This window comes from Plasmodium coatneyi, chromosome 5, assembly GCF_001680005.1.
Source record: "Plasmodium coatneyi strain Hackeri chromosome 5, complete sequence".
Taxonomy (NCBI): Eukaryota; Apicomplexa; class Aconoidasida; order Haemosporida; family Plasmodiidae; genus Plasmodium; species Plasmodium coatneyi.
Window position 1 is genome coordinate 536040 of NC_033560.1, and position 21549 is coordinate 557588.

Genomic DNA, 21549 nt, shown 5'->3' on the forward strand with positions numbered 1-21549 from the left:
CTTCATGTAGAGAGTTATTCAAAAACATAACAAATGGAAGGGAAAAAGAAGAAAGAAGGAAGGAAAAAAAGAAAAAAGAAATTAAGAGAAATAGGAAAGAAAAAGGGAAAAATGTCATTTTCCTTTTCATACTGTGTATGAACTCTGTGCACGGTGTTATTTATGTTCCTTCCGTGTGGGGGGTAGACATTATATTCATTCAATGTGTTACATCACAGGTTCTGATAACGTATATTTCTCTCTCGTTTATTATTTCTTCCTCTTCTTGACCGTACAGTAGTGTAAGGGGCAGAATATTCTGTTCTACCATCTATTGTGGAAGTGTCTGTGGTATATAATGTTGAGGTGTCTTCAGCGAATGTGTCGAAATTACGTTCTAGTGTTCTTCTTTTTCTGTTGCCTCCATTGTTTCCAAAGAAGGTATTACTTATCCAGTGAGGTAAGGAAGTGTACTGAAAGACAGAATGAGGGAAGTAAGGAAAAGAGAAAAAAAGAAAAGAAAGAAAGAGTATGTATTATACACATAAATAGTAGACTTTATTCCTTATATGTTCTGTTTACACAAAAAGAATGTGTATGTATGAGGTATGTTGTCTATATTTTTTGTAGTTGTTATTATAGTGGCTATTACTTTATATAATAAGGCGGCACCTAGTGCAATTCCACCTACGGAGAATACAGACGATATAGCAGGAATATTTACAGAGGGCGTTGCATCTGCCGAAGGAGGTTGTTCTACCTTAGTTTCAGAATTACGCGCAGCTCCAAGTCCTTGACCCGCAAAAGTAACTCCATGCAATTGGAATGCTGTATCTGCTGCTAGAGCTCCTGTATTACACTGCAATTCCTTTAGCTTGTCGTCGTTACAATATCCTCCACTATTCTTCATTTGAAACCAGGTACAATATGGATCATTATTACTATTTCCACTTGGACAATTTTCCCCTACAGTTTTACATGCTTCAGTAATTTTCTGTATATGGCGTTCATATTCTGGATCACAGGATGCTCTATTACCATTTAAATGACCTAGTAGTGTTGTATAGTCCTTGTAGTAATCATGTACTGTTTTTGCCTGGTCAAAGTGACTTTTCATAATATTACTGTCCTGGTATATATTGTTACACTGATGTTGAACCTTTATCTTCGTCAGTTCATTGTAAATTGTTTCCATGGTACTTGAAAATGAATTACTCTCTATTGTAGTGTTCCATATTTTATCCCCAATCCAAAAATAAAGGGAATAGCAACCATCACTATTATGCGCCGTCCTTATACTGTCTTCTTGCGTATTGCACCAGGCCTTTATAATGTCCTCTTTATATTTCTCAATATGAGAACTCTTCCACCATGTCTTGTCCATTTTATCAAAGTCGTCCTCATTATTGCAGAAACACCCATTTGCTTGCACTTTATTATATGCTTTCCTTGAATTTAATATTCGCAGAAGTGAACCCTATGGATGTAATCAGGAAAATATATATGTTCTTATATATATAACCTCCTCCCCCCTTTTTCCCATTTATGGCATGCGATGGATAAAAATGTTATATGTATACACACACTCTAAATCATTCTATGTGTGTACATATATATTGATTCTATTCGAAACACAAGAAATAACCTCCAGTATTTTCTCCATATCCACCACTTACCCCATCATCAGAAGCTGAACCAGAAGAACCTGGGTTCCAGGTTCCCGTGCAACTTGCTACAGGTTTTGCTGCTGTAGCAGGTTTGACTGCTGTGGCAGGATTGCATTTTAATTGTTTCAGTTTGTCGTGTTTGTCTCCCGGAAACATTCTATCAAATTCGTCACAATATGCACCATAACTCCTCTTACCTCCTGTGCATTGTGTACGTACACTGTTAAATGCTGGAACAACTCCCCTCAAATAAAGGGAATATTGCGTATCACAGGTAGTCCCCTGGGGCTTCAATTGGGATTCTATAGTTGGGTAGTCCTTGGAGTATTCATATACTGCTTTCTTCACAGTGAACATGGGGTTATCATTATTCGTGTAGTTTAGTTCCCACTTATCACCTCCATACTTACTATTCAGCTTAGTGTAAATGTCTTCCATAATGTCCTTAAATGATTTAGTACATCCACTCTCCGTAATTAGTTTATATCCCAACCATAAGTAGAAAAAATTAGCATGGTCCTTATACGACGTTTTATCGTCATCCGTCCCCTTAGCCACATAACACCAAGCATGGATAATCTTCTCAACGTCTTCCCCATAGAGAACATCACAGTCATGTGTCCCTAGTATTTTTTCTATTTCATCCTTTACTGTTGCCACGTCCCCAGTAGTACAATAACCGCTTTCTTCTTCCCCATCGAATTTATTATAAAATGATTTTGAAGGTAAATCCCCTAAATTCAGTGTCTACCAATATAATTGTTAAAGAAGTAGAATATGTGCACATATATATATGTTTATATGTATTGCATATACATATGTACATATATATACTTCCATGTATTCTTTTAACATTTTTCTTATTTTATTATACAATGCGTACAATGTTCTATTTATCATATTTATATATACGCACACACATTGAATAATAGAAGAAAACAAACCTTAGGTGATGGTGCCATGGTTCATGTGTATCTATATAATTAATAAATTTGTATTAGAACTTTTCAACGTATATAATAAATATGTAAAAATTTTGGTTCATTCTATGCTTCCAAATGTTAAATTTTTATTCCCAGGTAACGCATATTCCTTCATTCTTCAATAATAACAATAATATATCATACACATGTACCAAATGTTTATATGTATACAGTTAATGCAAAAGTAGGAGTAAATGTGCTGTAACAGCAATATAAGAAATAGTATGGAGTGAAACATGTGGTGTACATTATTAAATTATGCTTTTTTATAATTAAGGGACCTAATTGAAAAATGTTAACAAATAATGTATAATTTAAAAAAAAAAGAGTACTTATCTTCCCCTTCACTTTTCAAATGTGCACACTACATTTATATACTCAGTGAAAAAGGTATGTGTACATCACAATACAATTTCACTCTCAATACCAAATATAATGCAAGTATATAGAGAGAAAAAAGAAGAAGAAGGGGAGTACAGCATAATGCAGAAAGATATATATATATATATATATATATATATATATATATATATATATATATATATATATATGCTCACATATTTTTTCTGTTCAAAAGAGAGAGAGTGAAAATTCTGTTTCTGTTGGTGTGTACGCACACATTCCTTATTTATTCATTCCTTTCTTCTCTTTCCTTCTTTTTTTCTTATATTATTATTGTGTGAGTTGATTCATTGTTATATTACTTTTTTATTACTGTTATTTGTTCATTTCCTTTTAAGATATCATTCTTCACCTTAAAAAAGGGAAGAATTTAGAATTATGTTCTTTGGTTTAGAAAAAATATTTTACACTTAAAATTTCTATGGGAGCTTTCTTATATAGTGCATATACCTATTTTATATTAAGCACTCAACTTTTTTTTAATCGTGCATATGTGCTTATGAATATTTCCTATGGAATATACACTTATAAAGGGAAGTATGAAGTGATTCTATACTTATTCAGTTCTTCTTCGTGTATGAACAGAAATATGTACATGTGTCCCTATAAATTAGTATCCTCCTTTTTTGATTTTTGCATGCTTTATATTTATTCGGTGTTCATGACTCCCCCCTTTCCCCTTCCTTCCTTAGGAAAGTGATATTCCCTTCCTCAAGGAGGAGGTGTTGTTCTTTTCCTTCCCTTCCTTCTCATTAGGGAAGGTGATGTTCCTTCTCTTCCTTCAGGAAAGGTCATTCCTTCCCTTCCTTTCTTTTCCTTCTTTAGGGAAGGCAATATTCCCTTCCTTCTTTCAGGAAGGCAATGTTGTTCCCTTTTCTTCTCCTGACGAAGGAATTCTTCTTCTTTCTCCTTCCCTTTCAGAAGGAAAGAGAAGGAATAGTTGTTTCCCTCCCCCTTCCTCAAGAGGGTAATGTTGTTCCTTTCCTTCCTTCCCCTTATGAATGTAATATATCTCCTTTCGGGAAAGGACATTCCTTCCCTTTCCTTTCCTTTCCTTTCCTTTCCTTTCTTCTTCCTCCATAGACATCCCTTTCCGTACTTCCTCCTCCATAGAACCTCCTTTTCTTCCTTAGACACCCTTCTCCACCCCTAACAAAACACCTACCTTCCCTAACAATCCACCTACCACCTAACAACCCACCAACTACCCCACCACATAACACCAACACTCTCCCACGACTAATCCCACATTTTACCACACCTAACACTTCATTCTAAAAACTTTAAATCTTTCACGCACCTATACATAAACCTTAAACAATAAACCCTGAACTCTAAACCTTGAAACCTAAAACCTGAACCCTAAACACTGAAAACTGAATTTTGAACCCTAAATCCTGAACCCTGAACATTGAACCTTAAATCCTAAACCCTAAACCCTAAATCGCGAACCCTGAAGCCTAAGCCTAAAACCTAAACCTTAAACAGAAAACCTAAGCCTTAAACCTTAAACCCTGAACCCTAAATCCTAAGGCTTAAACTCTAAACCCTAAGTCCTAAACCCTAAGACCTAAGGACTAAACCCTAAACCCTAAAACCTGAACGCTAAACCTTGAACCCTGAATCCTAAACCCTGAACCCTAAACTCTAAAAACTAAAACCCTGAACGCTGAACCATCAATATTAAACCCTGAAAGATAAACCCAGAACGCAAAGATTTAAACCCTAAACCCTGAACGCTAAACCTTGAACCCTGAATCCTAAACCCTGAACCCTAAACTCTAAAAACTAAAACCCTGAACGCTGAACCATCAATATTAAACCCTGAAAGATAAACCCAGAACGCAAAGATTTAAACCCTAAACCCAATACCCTAAACCCTTAACTATTAACTAGAATATATATATGTTAAAAGGAATATGTTTTTCGATTACAACACTCATTTAAGTGAAAGGAAGAAAATAGGGCATATTATACGTGGAAAGTATAGTACACACTAAAAGAAGGGAAGGAAAACTGTTGCAGTAACATAATATATGTTGTTAGTATAGGAGAGTTAGTTGTATAATATGGTTATCATAGGGGAAAAGAAAGATTAGCACACTAATATGTAAAGTATAATGTGTATTAAAAAGAGAAAGTGTGATGGGGTTCGTACAATATAATGTATATTTTTTAGTATGAAGAAGTTTTTCCTAGTATAACTATTAGGAGGATGAGAAGAGAAGGAAGGAAAAAATTATTATTACCTATCAATCATAAATAGGAAGGGAGATGTACTGCAGGATAATAATGCAGGAACTCGTATGGTCCTTTTTTTTCAGTGCAATTAATTCAACTTTTAGTATTATATACTGTTGACATATTCTAGGAATATATGATCCTTACCACATATTCATATAAGTGTGCATATTTAGCAGGAATAAGTACCTCATATATATATGAACTGCACTATATATATGTGTTAACAATTTTTAATTAACCTTCCTTTTAATAATTAAGTACATAATGAGTAGTACAAATATGTGAAAGTTTTATTTTATCCAAAAAAAGAGAAGGAAATCATATTATTATATATATGTAAATCAGCTAGGGCTTGTAAATATTAACGTCATTTTCCGAACATTCAAGCACAATACAATAGAGTACATTGTATAAATAAGGGACGTGTGGAAGGGTGTGTTCCCTTTTTTTTTCTTCTTCTACTTTGTTAATCATGTATTTTCCTTCCTTTTTAATTATATATATACGTGTGTGATTATTTTGATGCGTATGTGTGTATATGTAGTGTATATTATATCGTATTCCTTTGAAGAAAGTTAAAAGGATTACACATTTTCTTAAAAGGGAAGAAGAGTACAAAATTTTTGATATATATATACAAGTTCCAAATGGTAGATGCCCACCTCCATTTTTCCCCTTCAGAATATATATAAAGTGAAAAATCTCACACATGTGTTTATATTCTTTATGAATAAGTAGGAAGGGGCAACTTCAGTGGAATTTTGATTTGTACAGGAATGTATGCAAAAAATGGTCGGAGAGAAGACAAGAGTAACGGTTTGTTCCTTTTTTTCGGAGTACATAATTTAATAAAGTGTATATAATAATTTATCTATGATATAAAGAATAAGTGGGAGATACATAGAAGCATATATATATCATGCCCATTATATTTATAGGTACAACAATTGGAAGGTGTACCTTCGAAATCGCTGTTCTATGATAAATTCAAAAAGGGTGAAGATTGTTATGACGGTTCCACAGATGGCATAAAGCGTGAATTAGAAACAAAATTGGGGAAGTATACGCATGCTAGGAATGAGATTGATAAGATTGTGAGGGGGATTTGTTCTGCATTAAAAATGTCAGAAGATGAGAGTGGACAATACCCCAATGGACGCTGTAATTTCTTCTACTATTGGTTTGGGGATATAATATCTAATGGGCCGGATAAGGGTTCATTCTCGAACATAATAGATAGTGTTCTTACGGACTTAGAGGATTTTTTTAATTCACGCGGGTGCAAAATTTTGGATACTTATAATATGGACATGGATACATTCATTGAGAGGAAAATAATATATGATTATTTTCGGGATTCCTCACATATAAGAAGTAAATTAGTGAGCACTGACAGTTCTTGTACTGACGAATATGTTAACTACCTAAGGGGCATTACTAAGATATATGAGAAAGTACATAAGGAATGTAGGGACGGCACTAACAGTAGTGATCCGTATTGTGAAAATTTTAAAGGGAAGAATGAGCAACATGATCCACAGAACCTATTACAAGAGGTTTATGCCCTGAAAGAAACATCGAAACCTGAAGCAACGGCGGAAAGTAGACAACAAATACTGAAGGTTATCTCTTGTTCGTAGTGAATACATAAACATTATTCATGTAATATTGTATCTACAGTGTAATGTAAATATACAGAGTATGCATATTCCCCCAATTGCATTCATAGGAACGGTGTTCGGTTAAGCTACCATCAGGGAGGGTATACTGTGAATTGGATGGAACCGATAATGAATGTAGTAATGGTTCCGCGCAAAACGTACAAAGTGCTCTGAAGACAGACAATAATACTCAGAAGTATGCCGAACAAATTGTAAAAGGCTGGTGTCATGCATTCAAGAGAGACAATGACGTTTTGCCAAATGAGCACCGCTGTAGTTATTTATATTATTGGACAGGGAATACATTATTGAGCGGGCTAAATGATCCTGATAAATTGTCTAACGCCATGAGTACGACCTACCAGAAATTGGAACAGTTGGAAAATAAACTTGAGTGCAATAATAAATACCCTGGTATTAGTAAAGACATTTTCAATAACATGGAAAAAGTATACAATTACACTCAGGACTATGCAAATATAAGAAAATGCGTAGAGGGTCCCGCGCCTCCGGGGCCCACTTGTACTGAGGACTATCACGGTTACTTGCAAAAAGTTGCTTCAGCTTATGATTATATGATTAAGGTATGTAAAGATAAGAGCACAGAGACATGGTGTCAAGAATTCAGTAGAATAGTTGCTACACATAGTTTTGATGAACTATTTAAATTAAAGTGCAAATTAAAATACACCTCAGATTGTACAAATATCCCTGCTGCTATATTGGGTACATTGACCTCGATAAGCTTACCAGCAATTGTCACTTTTTTCTTATATAAGGTAAATAGTACAATAGTAATAATATATTATGTACATAGAACATTAGAATAATATACACGCGCACACACATACACATACATATGTCCATCATAATATTTTTTGTAAAAAGGGCAAAAAATATATTCATCATACCTCCTCAAAGTGGTATGTTAACACATACGCAGTAATGTGTACATTGGTAATACATATGTGCTTGATTTTTTTTCTTTCTTCTTACATTCTTTTTTCCACATTCCCCCACTACTACTCCTTTTTTTCCTCCATTTTTTTTTCCTTCCTTCTTTTTTTATTTTTATTCAGTATAATCTCTTACCTTCCTGGGTACATAGTCATTTCGGAAACAGCAATAAAGGAAGAAGAAAAAGGAGGTCCATCGCTCCTAACTTTAGTACGTACAGAGACCAGTCTGCGGAGGTTTCAACAACATATTCCACAGAGAATTCAACATTCGACTCTACAGATGGATTCACTATATATAATGATCGATCACCTGGACGACGACCACCACCTCAAAGAAGAGAAGGAGCTAATATGCCAAATCAACATGGACGAAGAAATAATATAGCTTATCAACGTATGTAAAACACAACACACACATCATTAAATGTATAGAACACATACATACACATCACATTGTGTGTGGAATGTAACACACTATGGAATGTAGAACGTCACATTGTAATGTGATGTCTACCTCGCCACGGACGTGGGACATAAATAACCGCTAAAAGCTCATATAGTGTACAATGTTACAATGGCATTCCTTCCCTTTGTTCCTTTTTTTTCATTTTCTTTTTCTTTTTTTTTTTTTGTGTTGTATGGAAGTGTTTACATTGATCATGTGTAAACAATATAAGTGAAAAAAAAAATTTTCTTTCACTTCATTGAATTGTTGGGAAATTTCTTCCAGCCAAGATCCAAAATATGTTCATTAAATTTTTTTGTTACAAATTTTTGTCTTTGTAATTTTTTTTATCTTAATAATTTATTTTTTCATAATTCCAATTATGGACATTTGAAAAGTGTTCCAAATTGTTCGCGAACCTATTCCCGAAGGTGCGCAAAAAAAAAAAAAAGCGTCCATACAAAAGAGTGTGTTCTTACCAAAAAAAAAAAAAAAAAGAAGAACGGAACTGTGTGTACATTTACACAAATTTTTTTACTATGTCACATGTGTGCTTCACTTCTCCTCCTCGGCAAAAAAAAAAACTACGTTCATATATGTGTATACACACATGCGTACGCTACAACGCCGCTCGCCTGGCCATGTCGAATGGAAGCGCAAACTTTTTTTCAAACAAGTTGGTCATACACAAATCAGTTGGAATGAAAAGTGGAGTAAAAAAGTAAAAAAAGAAGTATAACGTGGGAACGGATCAAAATGCCACATAAAAAAAAAAAAAAAGCAATAAGTTAAAAAAAAAAAGTAACAATTGCAGGGGGAGTATCCCCGGCGCGCCCTCAGAAAAGAACGCAAATTTACCTCGCTCCCCATCAGGCGAAATATGGCGTCAAAATCCAGCACAAAAAAATTTGGGAAAGAGAAAATATGAGAATCAGAATGTTAATCCGCTTGACGTTTAAGTGGTTTGACAAGCTGGAGTCATCGTGAACGTAGAGGTGGATGGACTTAAACAGCTGCATCATCTGCACACTGACTGTTACGTAAAAGTAAATCTGCGTCAAGCGACACATGGTGGGGCTATTTAGGAAAAGGACAACACAACGGGAGGCACATTTTACTCAGGCACAGTGTGTGCAGGAAATGCAGTGCGAGGTAGCTTGACAAAAAAAAAACGAAAAAAAAATACGAACGTATGCACAAACTTCAGGCGTCCATATGGGCACACCAGTAAAACCAAGCCCAAGGAACCATTATCCCCTCAAAGCGTACATAAGACACATAACCGCGTTTAGGTGTAATTTTCCAACCAGGTGCACATGACCATTTCTTCTTTGGGTAGAAGAGCTCGGGAAATTCGTTCGCGCTAAGGTGCTGGCGAATTTTCCAGGTCGCACCTTAGCAGAAGACAAAAAAATAAAAAAAATAATAAAACAATAAAAAAGAGTGTTCATCAGAAAATACAAATTCTAAGGGAGATGACACCCTACGTGCAGGGTACAATATGGCGTGAAGGGAATTACTGAACTGAAATATGACTAGTATACAGCTCATAATATTTAATAATTTTTTTTTTTAGGATACATTTTTTTCCTTTTCCTTTCATTCTCCTATATTATTCCTTTTCTGAATTCTTTAGCATATTAATTTCTCCTTAGAACTTTCTTCTTTTGTCAATTATTTCAAAACTTTCTTATGTTTTTTCCTCTTTTTATATAAATTATTTTTTCATATTTTCCTCTGAAATATACTCTGTTTAATTCTATTACTCTGTGACTAGGACTCCCTAATTATGTATTCCGTTTATTTGTAATAACAGTTTTTGCCATAACCGTAATTCTCCCATAATTATTGTGAAAATTTTTGCTTTTCTATATTTTTTTCCCATTTGTTCCTTCCCTTAGCTTTCCCTAGGTAGCTTTATCTTTTTACATTCTACATGAAATATATTATTCATGTGCACAATGTGCGTGTAATGACAGCATTCATTTTACATATGAAATTCTGTAAATTATAATAATTTGGAAGGGCATTGTGGTGTACTAATTATAATTAATGAGAAGAGGTACGTTCCATACAAGGTATAATTCAGATTACGCTGTACGGTATTCATAACTTTAAGGAGAACATTACATGCGATGGTAACCTATGTTCCTTCCCTGCCTATTATTTGTTCCTCTTCTGCTGCTAGATGTAGTAGTAGTATATGAGACGGACCCTTCTGTGGACTCATCCTCCGAATATTCTGATGAATTGCATGTTGAATTATATGCTGATGAATCGTCCGTTGAATCGAACATGGAATCGGTTGTTGTGTGCTCTGTTGAGTAATATGTGGAATCGTATGTTGAACCGTCCAATGTTGAACCTCCTCCTGTTGAATGTTCTGTTCTTGCATATTCCGTGGAGTAATCGATAGAAGTATCCTCATTCTCCATATATAAGTTATGTTGGATGGATCTTCTTCTGCGGGATTTACGTTTTCCAGACAATAGGTAAGTGTACTAAGAAAAAAAGAAAGAAAAGGAAGGAAAAAACGGCGCAGTGACAAAATATCTGTGTGCGCGCCACATGTATATACATAATACGGAACAACATACCCATCTACCACCACCCTAACAACCTATCTAACAATCCACATACTACCTACCACCCCTAACAACCTTCTTTCTGCCAACCACCCCTAACAGAACCTTTTATTCTACCACTCATATAAAAAAAGTAAATATATGAATAAAATGTGAATAAAATGTTATTATTATTCATATTTTGAATATAAAAACATTTATGCTTACCTTATATAGAAGGAATGCAATTGCCGAAACTACTACAGCTGAGACAACAACAGGTGGTATAATAGTGGTAAAAGGGGGTAAATCCCATGAGTCTCCAGCGGCACTTGCAGCGTTCGCTGCAGCAGGCTGAGGGGGTCGTACTGCTGCTGGTTTGGCAGCAACCGGTTTTGCTGCTGTGGCAGGTTTTACTGCTGGAGGAGGTGCAGCAGGTGCGGATGCCGATGTTCTGCTCCCACCACCGGAGGAGGAGGACGAGTGTCCTCCCCCTCCCCCCGCTCCACTTTGTCGTTCCTGCATGATCTCTTTTTCTGTTTTCTGTGAGAGATCGTTCTTTTGTGAGTCCGTTTCACATTCACCCATTTGTTCTATGTTTTCCATCCAATCTTTAATGTCACGATTACCCTTGAGCCAGTCTGCGATCTGCTTTTGCACATCCTTCCCAGCCGTCTCTGTTGGTTCCCACCTTTCCCTATTACATTTTACACATGGATTTATGGGGGTCTTTATATCAAAAATTCCCTGCGTACCCCCTAATGCTCCATTCAATTTATTAAAGATCTCCTTTATGTTTTTCTCCTTTGTACAAGTATTATGCTGCAATTTTGTTACAATAACATTTAGCATAGTGCATTCCATAAAATGTTTCCACCCGTAATCTGATTGCTTGTCATGGGCCTGATCTGCTTTCCCCTTTTTGTACATGTTATATAATGCCCTAACAGTGATTTCACATATCCCTTTATAATGTTCCCACTCCTGCTCATTATCTATCATGTTGGACTCGCACATTACCTCTAAGGAAGTATGTGCACTCTCCTCCGTGTCGCTCTTTTCATCCTCAAAATATTTAGCAAAATCATTAAATATCCTTTCTATGTCTTTCCAGAATCCATTCCGGAAGGTCTAAGGAAGTAGAAAAGGAGGGGACGTTAGAAGGAAGGGGTTCAAAGGAATGGAAGCAACATTCCTTCTTGAGGAAGGGAACAACATTTCCTCCTTGAGGAAGGGAAGGAAGGGGAGCAACTGCTCCACCCTCTCCCTGCACCCCACGGGGTGAACCCTGCAGGTGCATCGTATTTTTTTCCCATTTTGCTTTGCACGTTATTCTTACCAGATTATCCTTGTTTCCCTTCCTCACCCAGTAGCTTACTGCACTAGACCAACGTGCAACCCATTGTTGGTTACTAAGGGCACAATAATCGTAGGTAGGCGGTTCTTGTGGCTCAGGAAGCACTGTTTCCTTCTCTTCTTTTTCCTCTAAGCCCTCAGTGTCCGGAAGAGGTTCATATTCATCGAATACCAGAATTACACTACTCTTTGGACTTTGCCTATAGGAAGGAGGAAAAAAATAGAAGAGAAGAGAAGAAGAGAGTACTTTTTTTTTTTTTTTTCCAACTACTTTTTGAAGCATATATACATACACATATATGTACATATATCTATATCTATATATATATATAACGTATATATATATATAAGTAATCGTAATCGTTACTATACCCGCTAATTGGAACAGTCCTCCATGTCATTCCTTGGCTTCCGAGTTTTATTTCCATTTCGTCCTCAAATTGAATACCTTTGCTACCTGTACTGCGTGCACGACGCGGACCGCGTGCAACATCATCCACCGCTTCCTCCTTCGAAGGATGTGTTTGTCGTTGACGTTGGTAATCATGTCCTTTTGTTGTTGTTGTTGACCCTGCAGTCCCTGCACTCAAGTTATTCCCACTGCGCGTAGGAGATCCCCCACCATTCAATGTCAGAATTACAGCAGGTTCATTTGCATTTTTCCTAGAGGAATGCGAAAAAAAGAAGAGAAGCGTGTGAGAGAGAGAAAATACTTTTTTTTTTTCCTTTTTTTTTGCCTACAATTACTTTTTAAAGCATATGCACACACACACATATATATATAAGTAATCGTAACCATACTCGTCACTTGGAACAGGCGTTACTTTTACTCCTTCGTTATTTGGACCGATAGTCCATACAACTTCTCTTTTCCTACGTATAGGAGCTCTTTTAGTTTCATTGTGTGTTTCAGCTGCTGCACGACGTACACGAAGTGCACGAGGCTGACCAACACGCGCAGCATCATCTCCCGCTTCCTCCGTATGTTGTTGTTGTTCATTCCTCGTTGTTGTTGACTCAGCACCTACTATAGCAGTATTACCTGGAGGACCTAATGCTGATAGAACCTTTTCCTGTTCTTCCGTACAATCTTGCTTCGGTGTTGTGTTTTTTTTTATTAAGGCCATAACTTTCACATCCTTCTTCATAGTATCATGAATAATTCTTAACATAGGCTGATTCAGTACTTTCATATGTTCCAATACACTATTATAATCGCATTCATCATGCACCACCCCCGGACTGAGTACTTCGCCCAATTCTTTCATTTGACTGAATGCATTCCCTACAGCATTCTTCTTATCACAATGATCAGACAGGTAGAAGGTTGACCACAACTTCAGTATTGCACATTGCACATATTCTTTCATTTTCCTATTAATTTCTTCTTTACTGTCCCGTCCTTTGGGCGTTGTCCATATTTTCAACAAATTTTTTAAAATGAATTCACATACTTCCTTCTCTTCTGTCTCGCTCATGTTTGCACATCCTGCTTCAGCAGCTCTATCACTATCATCCACATTCATTTTTTGAAGGAAATCTTTCACCCAATCCATTATATTTGCCATTAATCGTGTCTGTAAATTAGAGTAATATAGTCATACATATTCACTCTATATTATATATATATTATTATTAAATTAGAACAGTATAGTTAGAAACAAGAATATATTAGCAATGTACACATAGATTGTATTATTTTATATTACCTCCCCTGCTTTTCTGCTTTGTCCCTTAAACCCATTGACATCTAACCATTTTTCCTTCAATTGGCCAAATACTTTATCTGTCTCCATTTTCACCCGCAACTTATTCACAATGAAATTGGTTCATTCTTAAATAAAAGTAGTACATTCTTAATTATTATGTGTACAATGTACGTTCTTACCACCCATACTACTTCCCTATTCATATTGACACTCCTTTTATTACTTATTTTTCTAGTAATGTGGAAATGTTCATTCATTTTTTTCACTCTCTTTTCGCTTCTTCTTCGCTCCTTCTAGGCTCCTTTATTTCTTTTATTTTTTGGCTCCTTTTCACTCCATTTTACTACCTTATTTTTTTCTTTTTTTTTCCTTTTTTTCTTTTTATTCATTGTATATCTTCTTTTTTAGAGATGCAACGTTTCTTTAAGAGAGACGTGCACATACACCCCTAAGTTGCTATACAACAGGTCACATTGTTGTTGCAACAACCTAAAAAAGGACCCTATTCGAACACCCTAAACCCTTCATTCTAAAAACCTGTACCCTACTCTAACAACCTACAACTCTACCCCAACATCCATTAACCCTACTCTATCATCCTTCAACCCTATTCTAACAGCCTTCAACTCTACTCCTACACCCTGAACCCTTCATTCTAATACCCTTACAATCTTCTTTTCCTTAAGGAAGTACCTTCCTTCTACCTACCATCCCTAAGTGCACCTTCGTGCACACATCACTATATACTCCTGACTAAGTGCACCATTGTGCACACTTCCTTCAGAAATCTTTCTTCATTCTAGCCCCCCTAACAACCTTCCTACACACTTCCATCAACACGTCAACCTAAATACACCTCCTTGCAAATTTTCTTCTTTCTTCTGGGTTCAGGGTTTAGCTTTCAGGGTTTAGGGTTCAGGTTTAGGGTTTAGGGATCAGGGTTCAGCTCTCAAGTTTCAGTGTTTATGTTTTAGGTTTTAAGTTTTAAGTTTTATGTTTTAGGTTTTAGGTTTTGAGTTAACAGTTTAATCCTGAGGTTTCAGGGTTGAGGGCTTCAGGTTTTAGGTTTAGGGGTTTAGGGTTTAAGGTTTAGGTTTCGGGGTTTAGGGTTAAGGGTTCAAGGTTTAGGTTTGGGGGTTCAGAGTTTAGGGTTCAGGGTTTAGGTTTTAGGTTTAGGTTTCAGGGTTTAGGTTTTGTTTTTCAGGGTTTAGGGTTGAGAGTTTAAGGTTCAGGTTTCAGGGGTTGGATCTTAATACGTTAAGGAACAGCAATATGGGCTGCTTTTTAGCGATCCTACGGGCGAAGTACTCTTGTAGTGTGTATTAAAAAAAAAAAAGAAAAAAAAAGTAGAGAAAAGGCAAAGAAGGGGAGGAAAGAATGAAAATAATGGATGGAAAGGAAAGGATCGATGGGGTTAAGAGATGGATTTTCTAAGGAGGAGCACGGAAAAGTTCGTATTGAAGAAATGGGGCGAGGGAGGGGGTTACAAGTGGAAGAGTTTTGAAGGAAGGAGGGTCTAAGGAGTGAAGAAAGGGAGGTCTAAGGAAGGAAAGGAGATCTAAGGAAGGAAGAAAATATGAAAGAAAAGGAAAAAAAAAAGGAACAAAAAAAATAAGAAAAATAAGCCCACCATTTGTGCTGTGTCCTGAACTGAGCTTTCCTATGCTTGTGATGCTAGTTAGCAAACAGAAGGGGTGCATGTAGAACCTTGGTGTGGAACGTCCCTGTTGCATACACACGCGCCACACACGTTCGCATAAGTTTGGCATTTTTCTTTCCTTCCATTTTGTGCTTCGCACAAACAAGAAAAAGGGAAATAGAAAAAAATCTGCGCTCATATGTGTATACACACATGCGTACGTGAAAACGCCGCTCGCCTCGCCATGTCGAATGGAAGCGCAAACCTTTTTTCAAACAAGTTGGTCATACACAAATCAGTTGGAATGAAAAGTGGCGTAAAAAAGTAAAAAAAGAAGTATAACGTGGCAACGGATCAAAATGGCACATAAAAAAAAAGGAAATAAGTTAAAAAAAAAAGTAACAACTGCAGGGGGAATATTCCCGGCGCGCCCTCAGAAAGGAACGCAAATTTACCGCCCGCCCCATCAGGCGAAATATGGCGTCAAAATCCAGCACAAAAAAATTTGGGAAAGAGAAAAAATGAGAATCAGAATATTAATCCGTTTGACGTTCAAATGATTGGACAAGCTGGAGTCATCGTGCACGTAGAGGTGGATAGACTTAAACAGCTGCATCATCTGCACACTGACTGTTACGTAAAAGTAAATCTGCGTCAGGCGATACATGGTGCGGCTATTCAGGAAAAGGACGACACCGTAGGGGGTGAAGCCCGACGAGGGGGGTGCATTCATACTTTTGAATGCATTGTGAGGGCTCTTGTTCGTTAATACGTTTGCATCCGACTCACCTTTGTCTAGTATATCTTCTGGTACCCCGTAGAGAGACCCACACGTGAAGTGTAGCAGGTAAAAAAAAAACTTGGTAACTATTAACCCACACAGGATTACAAACTTGTACGAAATGAACGAAAGGATGTGCAAAAAGGACAAGTTAATGTCTCGACATGTTAGTAAAAATAAAAATTTTATAATAGCTGTTTCGAAGAATAGCAGGAGGAAGACATAGGATGTTATGCTGAACAGATTGTCGGGGTTAAATACAAAGTTGTTCTTCTGAGCTGTGACCGTTAGTGTGTAGAGAAGGATGTATGTGATGCTCGACATGAGTGGTATGTACAGGTCCGCTTTGAAGATCCCCATGTTACTGCTGTAGTCGACGTAGTTTAGGTCGTTTGAGTTGTGTCTTCCGGGGTTCCCACGCTGTGTATCGGTGGCGCCAGTTAGGGTGCTTGCCCCGTTGACGCCACTTAAGTTGCTTCCCATGGTGCTCACTCCCCCTGGGCCCCTTTTCGGATCGTAGAAAAAGGTCTGATTCTGCGCAAAGGGGCTACTTGCACCCCCCGTAACGAGGCTAGTTTTTTCCTCCATTTCACGCGCATAACTTGGGGATCCTCCCTTGTTAAGTGAAAACGGAGACGTATAGTTCTTGTTGTGGTGACGCCCACTACCCATCATCCGTTCCAAGTGGGTATACACATAATAAGTCCTCGACTCACACAGAGCCTTCCGTATGTACACATAAGGTACCAAAATGAACACAATTTTATTAACCACATAAGAATGAGTGACGTCAAAGTATCCCCTCAGAAGTGCCAATTTATTTCCAATAAAACTGGTATCATGATTTTCTATTTTTTTCTCTATCTCACTCATAACCATATTAGCAACCTTCTGTTTCATTATATTATTTATGGGATCATTTGTCTGCACTGTGTTTGTTAGACTTTCAAATATGTTGTGCATGATTCCTTTGTTTGTTTTCGGTTCTATGTCGTCTGTTTTGTTGCTCCATCTCTCCGACTGGGGGAAGGTACTTGCACCCACTTGGTTGCCACTCATGGTGCTATTTTCTCCTTTAAATGGTTGCGACGGGATAAACATCTGGGTTTTCATTTCCTGCTGGTTGTACATGCTGGAATTCACAAAGTTCAGACGGTTGTCTGCTCCGTTAGTTTCGTTCTTCGGCCCAACATGGTGTGGGTACATGCCTTCCTGACTGGGCATCTTATTCGTGCTGTGAAAAGTAGGGTTCGCACTTGACCCTCCAGGCTGGAAGGGACTCCCTCCCGTGGGGTAACTTCCACTGCTCGTGGCATGACTCGTCTCACTTGGAGCGTAGAACTCGCTCCGTTTACTTCCCCATACGGGGTGTGCGTTCACATAACTGGGTAGTGCGGCAGTGGCCGCCCTGGCCGTACCGAGGTCGTTGGGATTGAGGAAGCTGTGCTGGAAGTTTGCCCCAGGGCGATTCCCCAAGTTTCCACTTACATTGCCACCGACATGGCCACCAACATTGCTACTTACATTGCCTCCGATATGACTACCCACGTGACCTGCGTCCGCGTCCAGGTTGTAGATCGGCGGACCGGCGTGCAGACTCCTGTCCACGTTGCTTTCACTTGGCAACGCACCTGTGTAAGTTCTATGTCCCATCATGGTGTCTACGCCAGGCCTACCCGCCAAATTCATTTGGCTATTTCTCCCGTAACTCATGCTGCTCCACGACTCCTGTTCCTTCTCCTTGGCATTGTTGACCTTCCGCCTTCCATGCATGTTGCTGTCGCCATAGCTGTTGTTGTAGTTCATCGTTGCGGAGAATTGACAAACGCGTAGAGGGGTGAGACACCTCTTCTCTCTTTCAGCACGAATGTGCGCACGTCCGAATGTACATACTTATTTGTGCTTATGTAACATCCGTTTGGCTAGCTCGTTACGTACGCACGTGGAGCGCTAATTTAAAAAAAAAAAAAAAATATGTACAGGTCAGGTAAATTCGCGTATATTTTGCGCACAAAAGTGGGAACTAGCTAGCCACGTTTAACTGCTCATACGTACGTATGCAAATGGAAAACGTTTAACTTGAGATGAAATCAAATTGTAGCTGCTCACGAGGGAATTAAAAGGGGGCTGCAAAGGATGCAAAGAAAAGAAAAAGCAGAAAAAGGGAACAAAATGGGGAAGAGAAAAAATGAAGAAAAATAAAAAAAAAAAAAAAAAAGAGCAACAAAATTGGGCGTTATATCCCAATGCATACATCTTCCATAGTGCCATACGGATGTTCGTCCCTTCCCCCCTGAATGACGAAATCGCGGCATGGCATTCCGCGCACTGCAAAGGTGATTCCCCAGGCGCGCCAACAAACACTACCCATATACAAAAGCGCAATGGTTAAGAGATACAGATGCCCCTTCACAACATGTGATGTACATGCGGGGAAAAAAAAAAAAAAATATTATGGCATTACTTGTACTCCACTGACACCCTCTCCCATGGCATTCTCTCCTGCTTCGTTCAATCGCGCCGAGCTCAGCACTTTTCTGTTCATCTTTACTTGCTCACGTGTTTACCTTTTTTTTCTTTTAATCACCTCAGTAAACACAGGGTGATGGACGACTCCGTGAAACATCCCTCGATGGAACAGCTTGGTGTTTTTTTCCCCCACGACCCTTCCACTTTTTCAGTTTCAGCACAATGGTAAAGGGGGAGGCTCTTCTCATGTGTGGGTAAACGGAATCGTGGGGTAAATCAATGGGCCAATCAGTGTGACTGGCAGTCTCCCCCACGGTGGAAATCATCTCTTGGGGGGGGAAGCAAAAATGAAGAGGTCGCAAAGATAACATATGAAGTAGCAGACAAAATGGGAACCCCGTTCCTCCTGTCAACACATCACATCCTACGGTACTCCCACGAATGCATAAGTATGCACCACATGTGCAAGTTAAAAAAAAGGTGGATGCCTGTAAACACTTCAGATCTTTGATCATGGGGCAGACTAACCTTTACCCTCTGTAAGCTTCTTCCCGGGTGGGCGAACCAACTGATCGCAGTCGTATAAGTAATGCTTACTGATAGATGCCTGCAAAACTTCGTCCCTCTTGCTCTCGGTGAACAAATCTGCGTAGTCCTCCTTTTGGCAGAGACGCAAGAGGGTGAATCCGTCCTTCGAGGCCAGGTAGTACCTGCACGGGGTTGAAGCAATTATGTAGTGGAAGCAAATGAGGAAAGATGCAACTTCGGGGGGAAGCCAACACCGGGAAGCAATCCCGGGGATGGGTGGCATCCCGTTGTGTACGTACCTCCAGAAGACGCAGCTGCGCAGGGTGGCCGCCTCATTAGCATAGTACTGCTGAGGTGAGTCCAAAATGTAAACCGTTTGGTTCTTCAAAGAAGTTAGGGAGTAGCTAAATGGAGGGATGTACACCTTTTTCAGTTCGACGCTTTTGTCTTGTCTATTAAGGAACTCCGTTATGTACACGTACTTTTCGTTCTGATCCGTGTGAACCCCATCCGAATAGTTTGGTAAAGATAGTATGGAGGAGACGAACTGCTTGTTGTAGATACTTAGCTGATTTAGAACGTCTGAGTTGTAGGAAAAGCTGCTAAAGTAAAGGCGCAGTGCCAAAATTAGGTAAAAGGTGTCGTCCGAAGAAATGTTCATTTCATCGTCTGAGATGGCACTTACATACGGGTTCAGTACATCTATGCATAGGTTTCTCATTTTTATACTTTTCCCCAAGTAGATGTGACAATTGATGAGGAAGAAGAACACACTAATGTTAAGAAACGCGGGTGCCTTCCTCACAACGTCTTCTATGTTCATATAATTCTGGACAATCTGATCCTTCACATGTTCATACGCTTCCGCACATTCGATCCTGTTTTCACTTACGCTGTACAGTAGGTTGCTTAGCGATTTGTATAAAGACATGAAAGGCACATCTACCCTTTCTTTATCGTAGTAGTAACTATTAATGCGGAAATAATTTTCCCTCTTCGTCACAGCATCGTGTTTAATTATGTTCCCCTTGTGTTGTTCCAGATGGGTTCCTAGTTGTGTGACTGCTTCGAGGACGTAGTACAGCAACACCTTGGGTGACACCCTAATACCACAGGTGGTTAATATTTTAAGGAACTTTGTTCTGCGCAAAAACTGTTCTTCCTTCCCTTTTGCCACGTTTATGTTGTTTCCACTTGCATGCCTGTCCTGTACATACCTTTCTATGTTGGACACGTCTCCATTTAGTATGTCTTTTTCACATGACTCCATGCAAAGATTTACCATTTCGTCCTCTCTCGGATACCCACCCAAGTGCTCCTCAAAAATGGCTTTCACTTTTGCTTCATGTTCTTTTCTCCTCTGAGGTAACTCCTCCACTGAGTCTGCATAATTTAAAATGGCACTCTTCAACCCATTTATGTCTTTCATGGAGGAGAAATAATATTGCCTTCTTCGTATAGCCCGCACGTCGTGCCATCGTCGCTGCGGGGGTGGGAAAACCCCACGAATTATGGCGATCCTCTTCATTGGAGGGGTTACAGAGAGATAAGAATTGGAGAAGAAGTTGGATCTATCATACACACAACGTTGTGTTGTTCATTTGGAATAATTTATCTGGACATATAGGATTGCATTCTTGTGCGTCCCCAATAGTACTGTTCACGTCTTCTCCTAAAATCACCTGAACAGGTCAGGCAGTTTTTCCACTTTTTTTTTTTTTTTTTTTATGCCTCTTCGGGGAAGGGAATAATTTACGCAGTCACATTTTGAACCTTCCCAAGCATCTTCCGCTTTCTGTGGCAGCAAAACATGTGTGTGTGTGTTATATGGCGAAAGGGTGCAAGCCTTTTTTTTCCACTTCTTTTAGTGATAACCTTTTTGTGGAGGAGAAGAAGAATGGCGAAATGGGAACCCCTGTGCACAAGCGACCTTCGCAAGCATTACCTGTTTGTTGTCCCCCCATTAGCCACTTTTCGCCTACCTGCGGTATTAAACTGGGGCTCATCACACGATGCTGAATTGAAGGGGTGGATGGTCCTCTAACTTTTTACAAGTGGCGTCGTTCCGGTGGCGCTGGCTGGAAGGGTCCGCCAGGGATAGGTCACAGGCACCTCATGCACATATATTTATGTATGCATATATACATTTAGGTTATGCATTTT

General features: G+C 38.6%; 3 protein-coding genes across 3 annotated transcripts; all 3 read right to left on the reverse strand.

Moving 5' to 3' along the window:
* Positions 1-212: 212 nt before the first annotated feature.
* Positions 213-2501, reverse strand: PCOAH_00010970 (KIR protein; the record flags this gene model as incomplete). The annotated part of the gene is made up of 4 exons (XM_020057906.1): positions 213-452; positions 632-1456; positions 1656-2393; positions 2481-2501. 4 exons carry the CDS (start codon positions 2499-2501, stop codon positions 213-215), a joined length of 1824 nt encoding a protein of 607 aa, XP_019913468.1.
* Positions 2502-16074: 13573 nt separating this feature from the next.
* PCOAH_00010980 (Uncharacterized protein) lies at positions 16075-18195 on the reverse strand (the record flags this gene model as incomplete). Its single annotated transcript, XM_020057907.1, has 1 exon — positions 16075-18195. One exon carries the CDS (start codon positions 18193-18195, stop codon positions 16075-16077), a length of 2121 nt encoding a protein of 706 aa, XP_019913561.1.
* A 1186-nt stretch (positions 18196-19381) lies between these two features.
* Positions 19382-20914, reverse strand: PCOAH_00010990 (Uncharacterized protein; the record flags this gene model as incomplete). The annotated part of the gene is made up of 2 exons (XM_020057908.1): positions 19382-19568; positions 19686-20914. The coding sequence occupies 2 exons, from the start codon at positions 20912-20914 to the stop codon at positions 19382-19384; spliced, it is 1416 nt and encodes a 471-aa protein (XP_019913596.1).
* Positions 20915-21549: the final 635 nt, after the last annotated feature.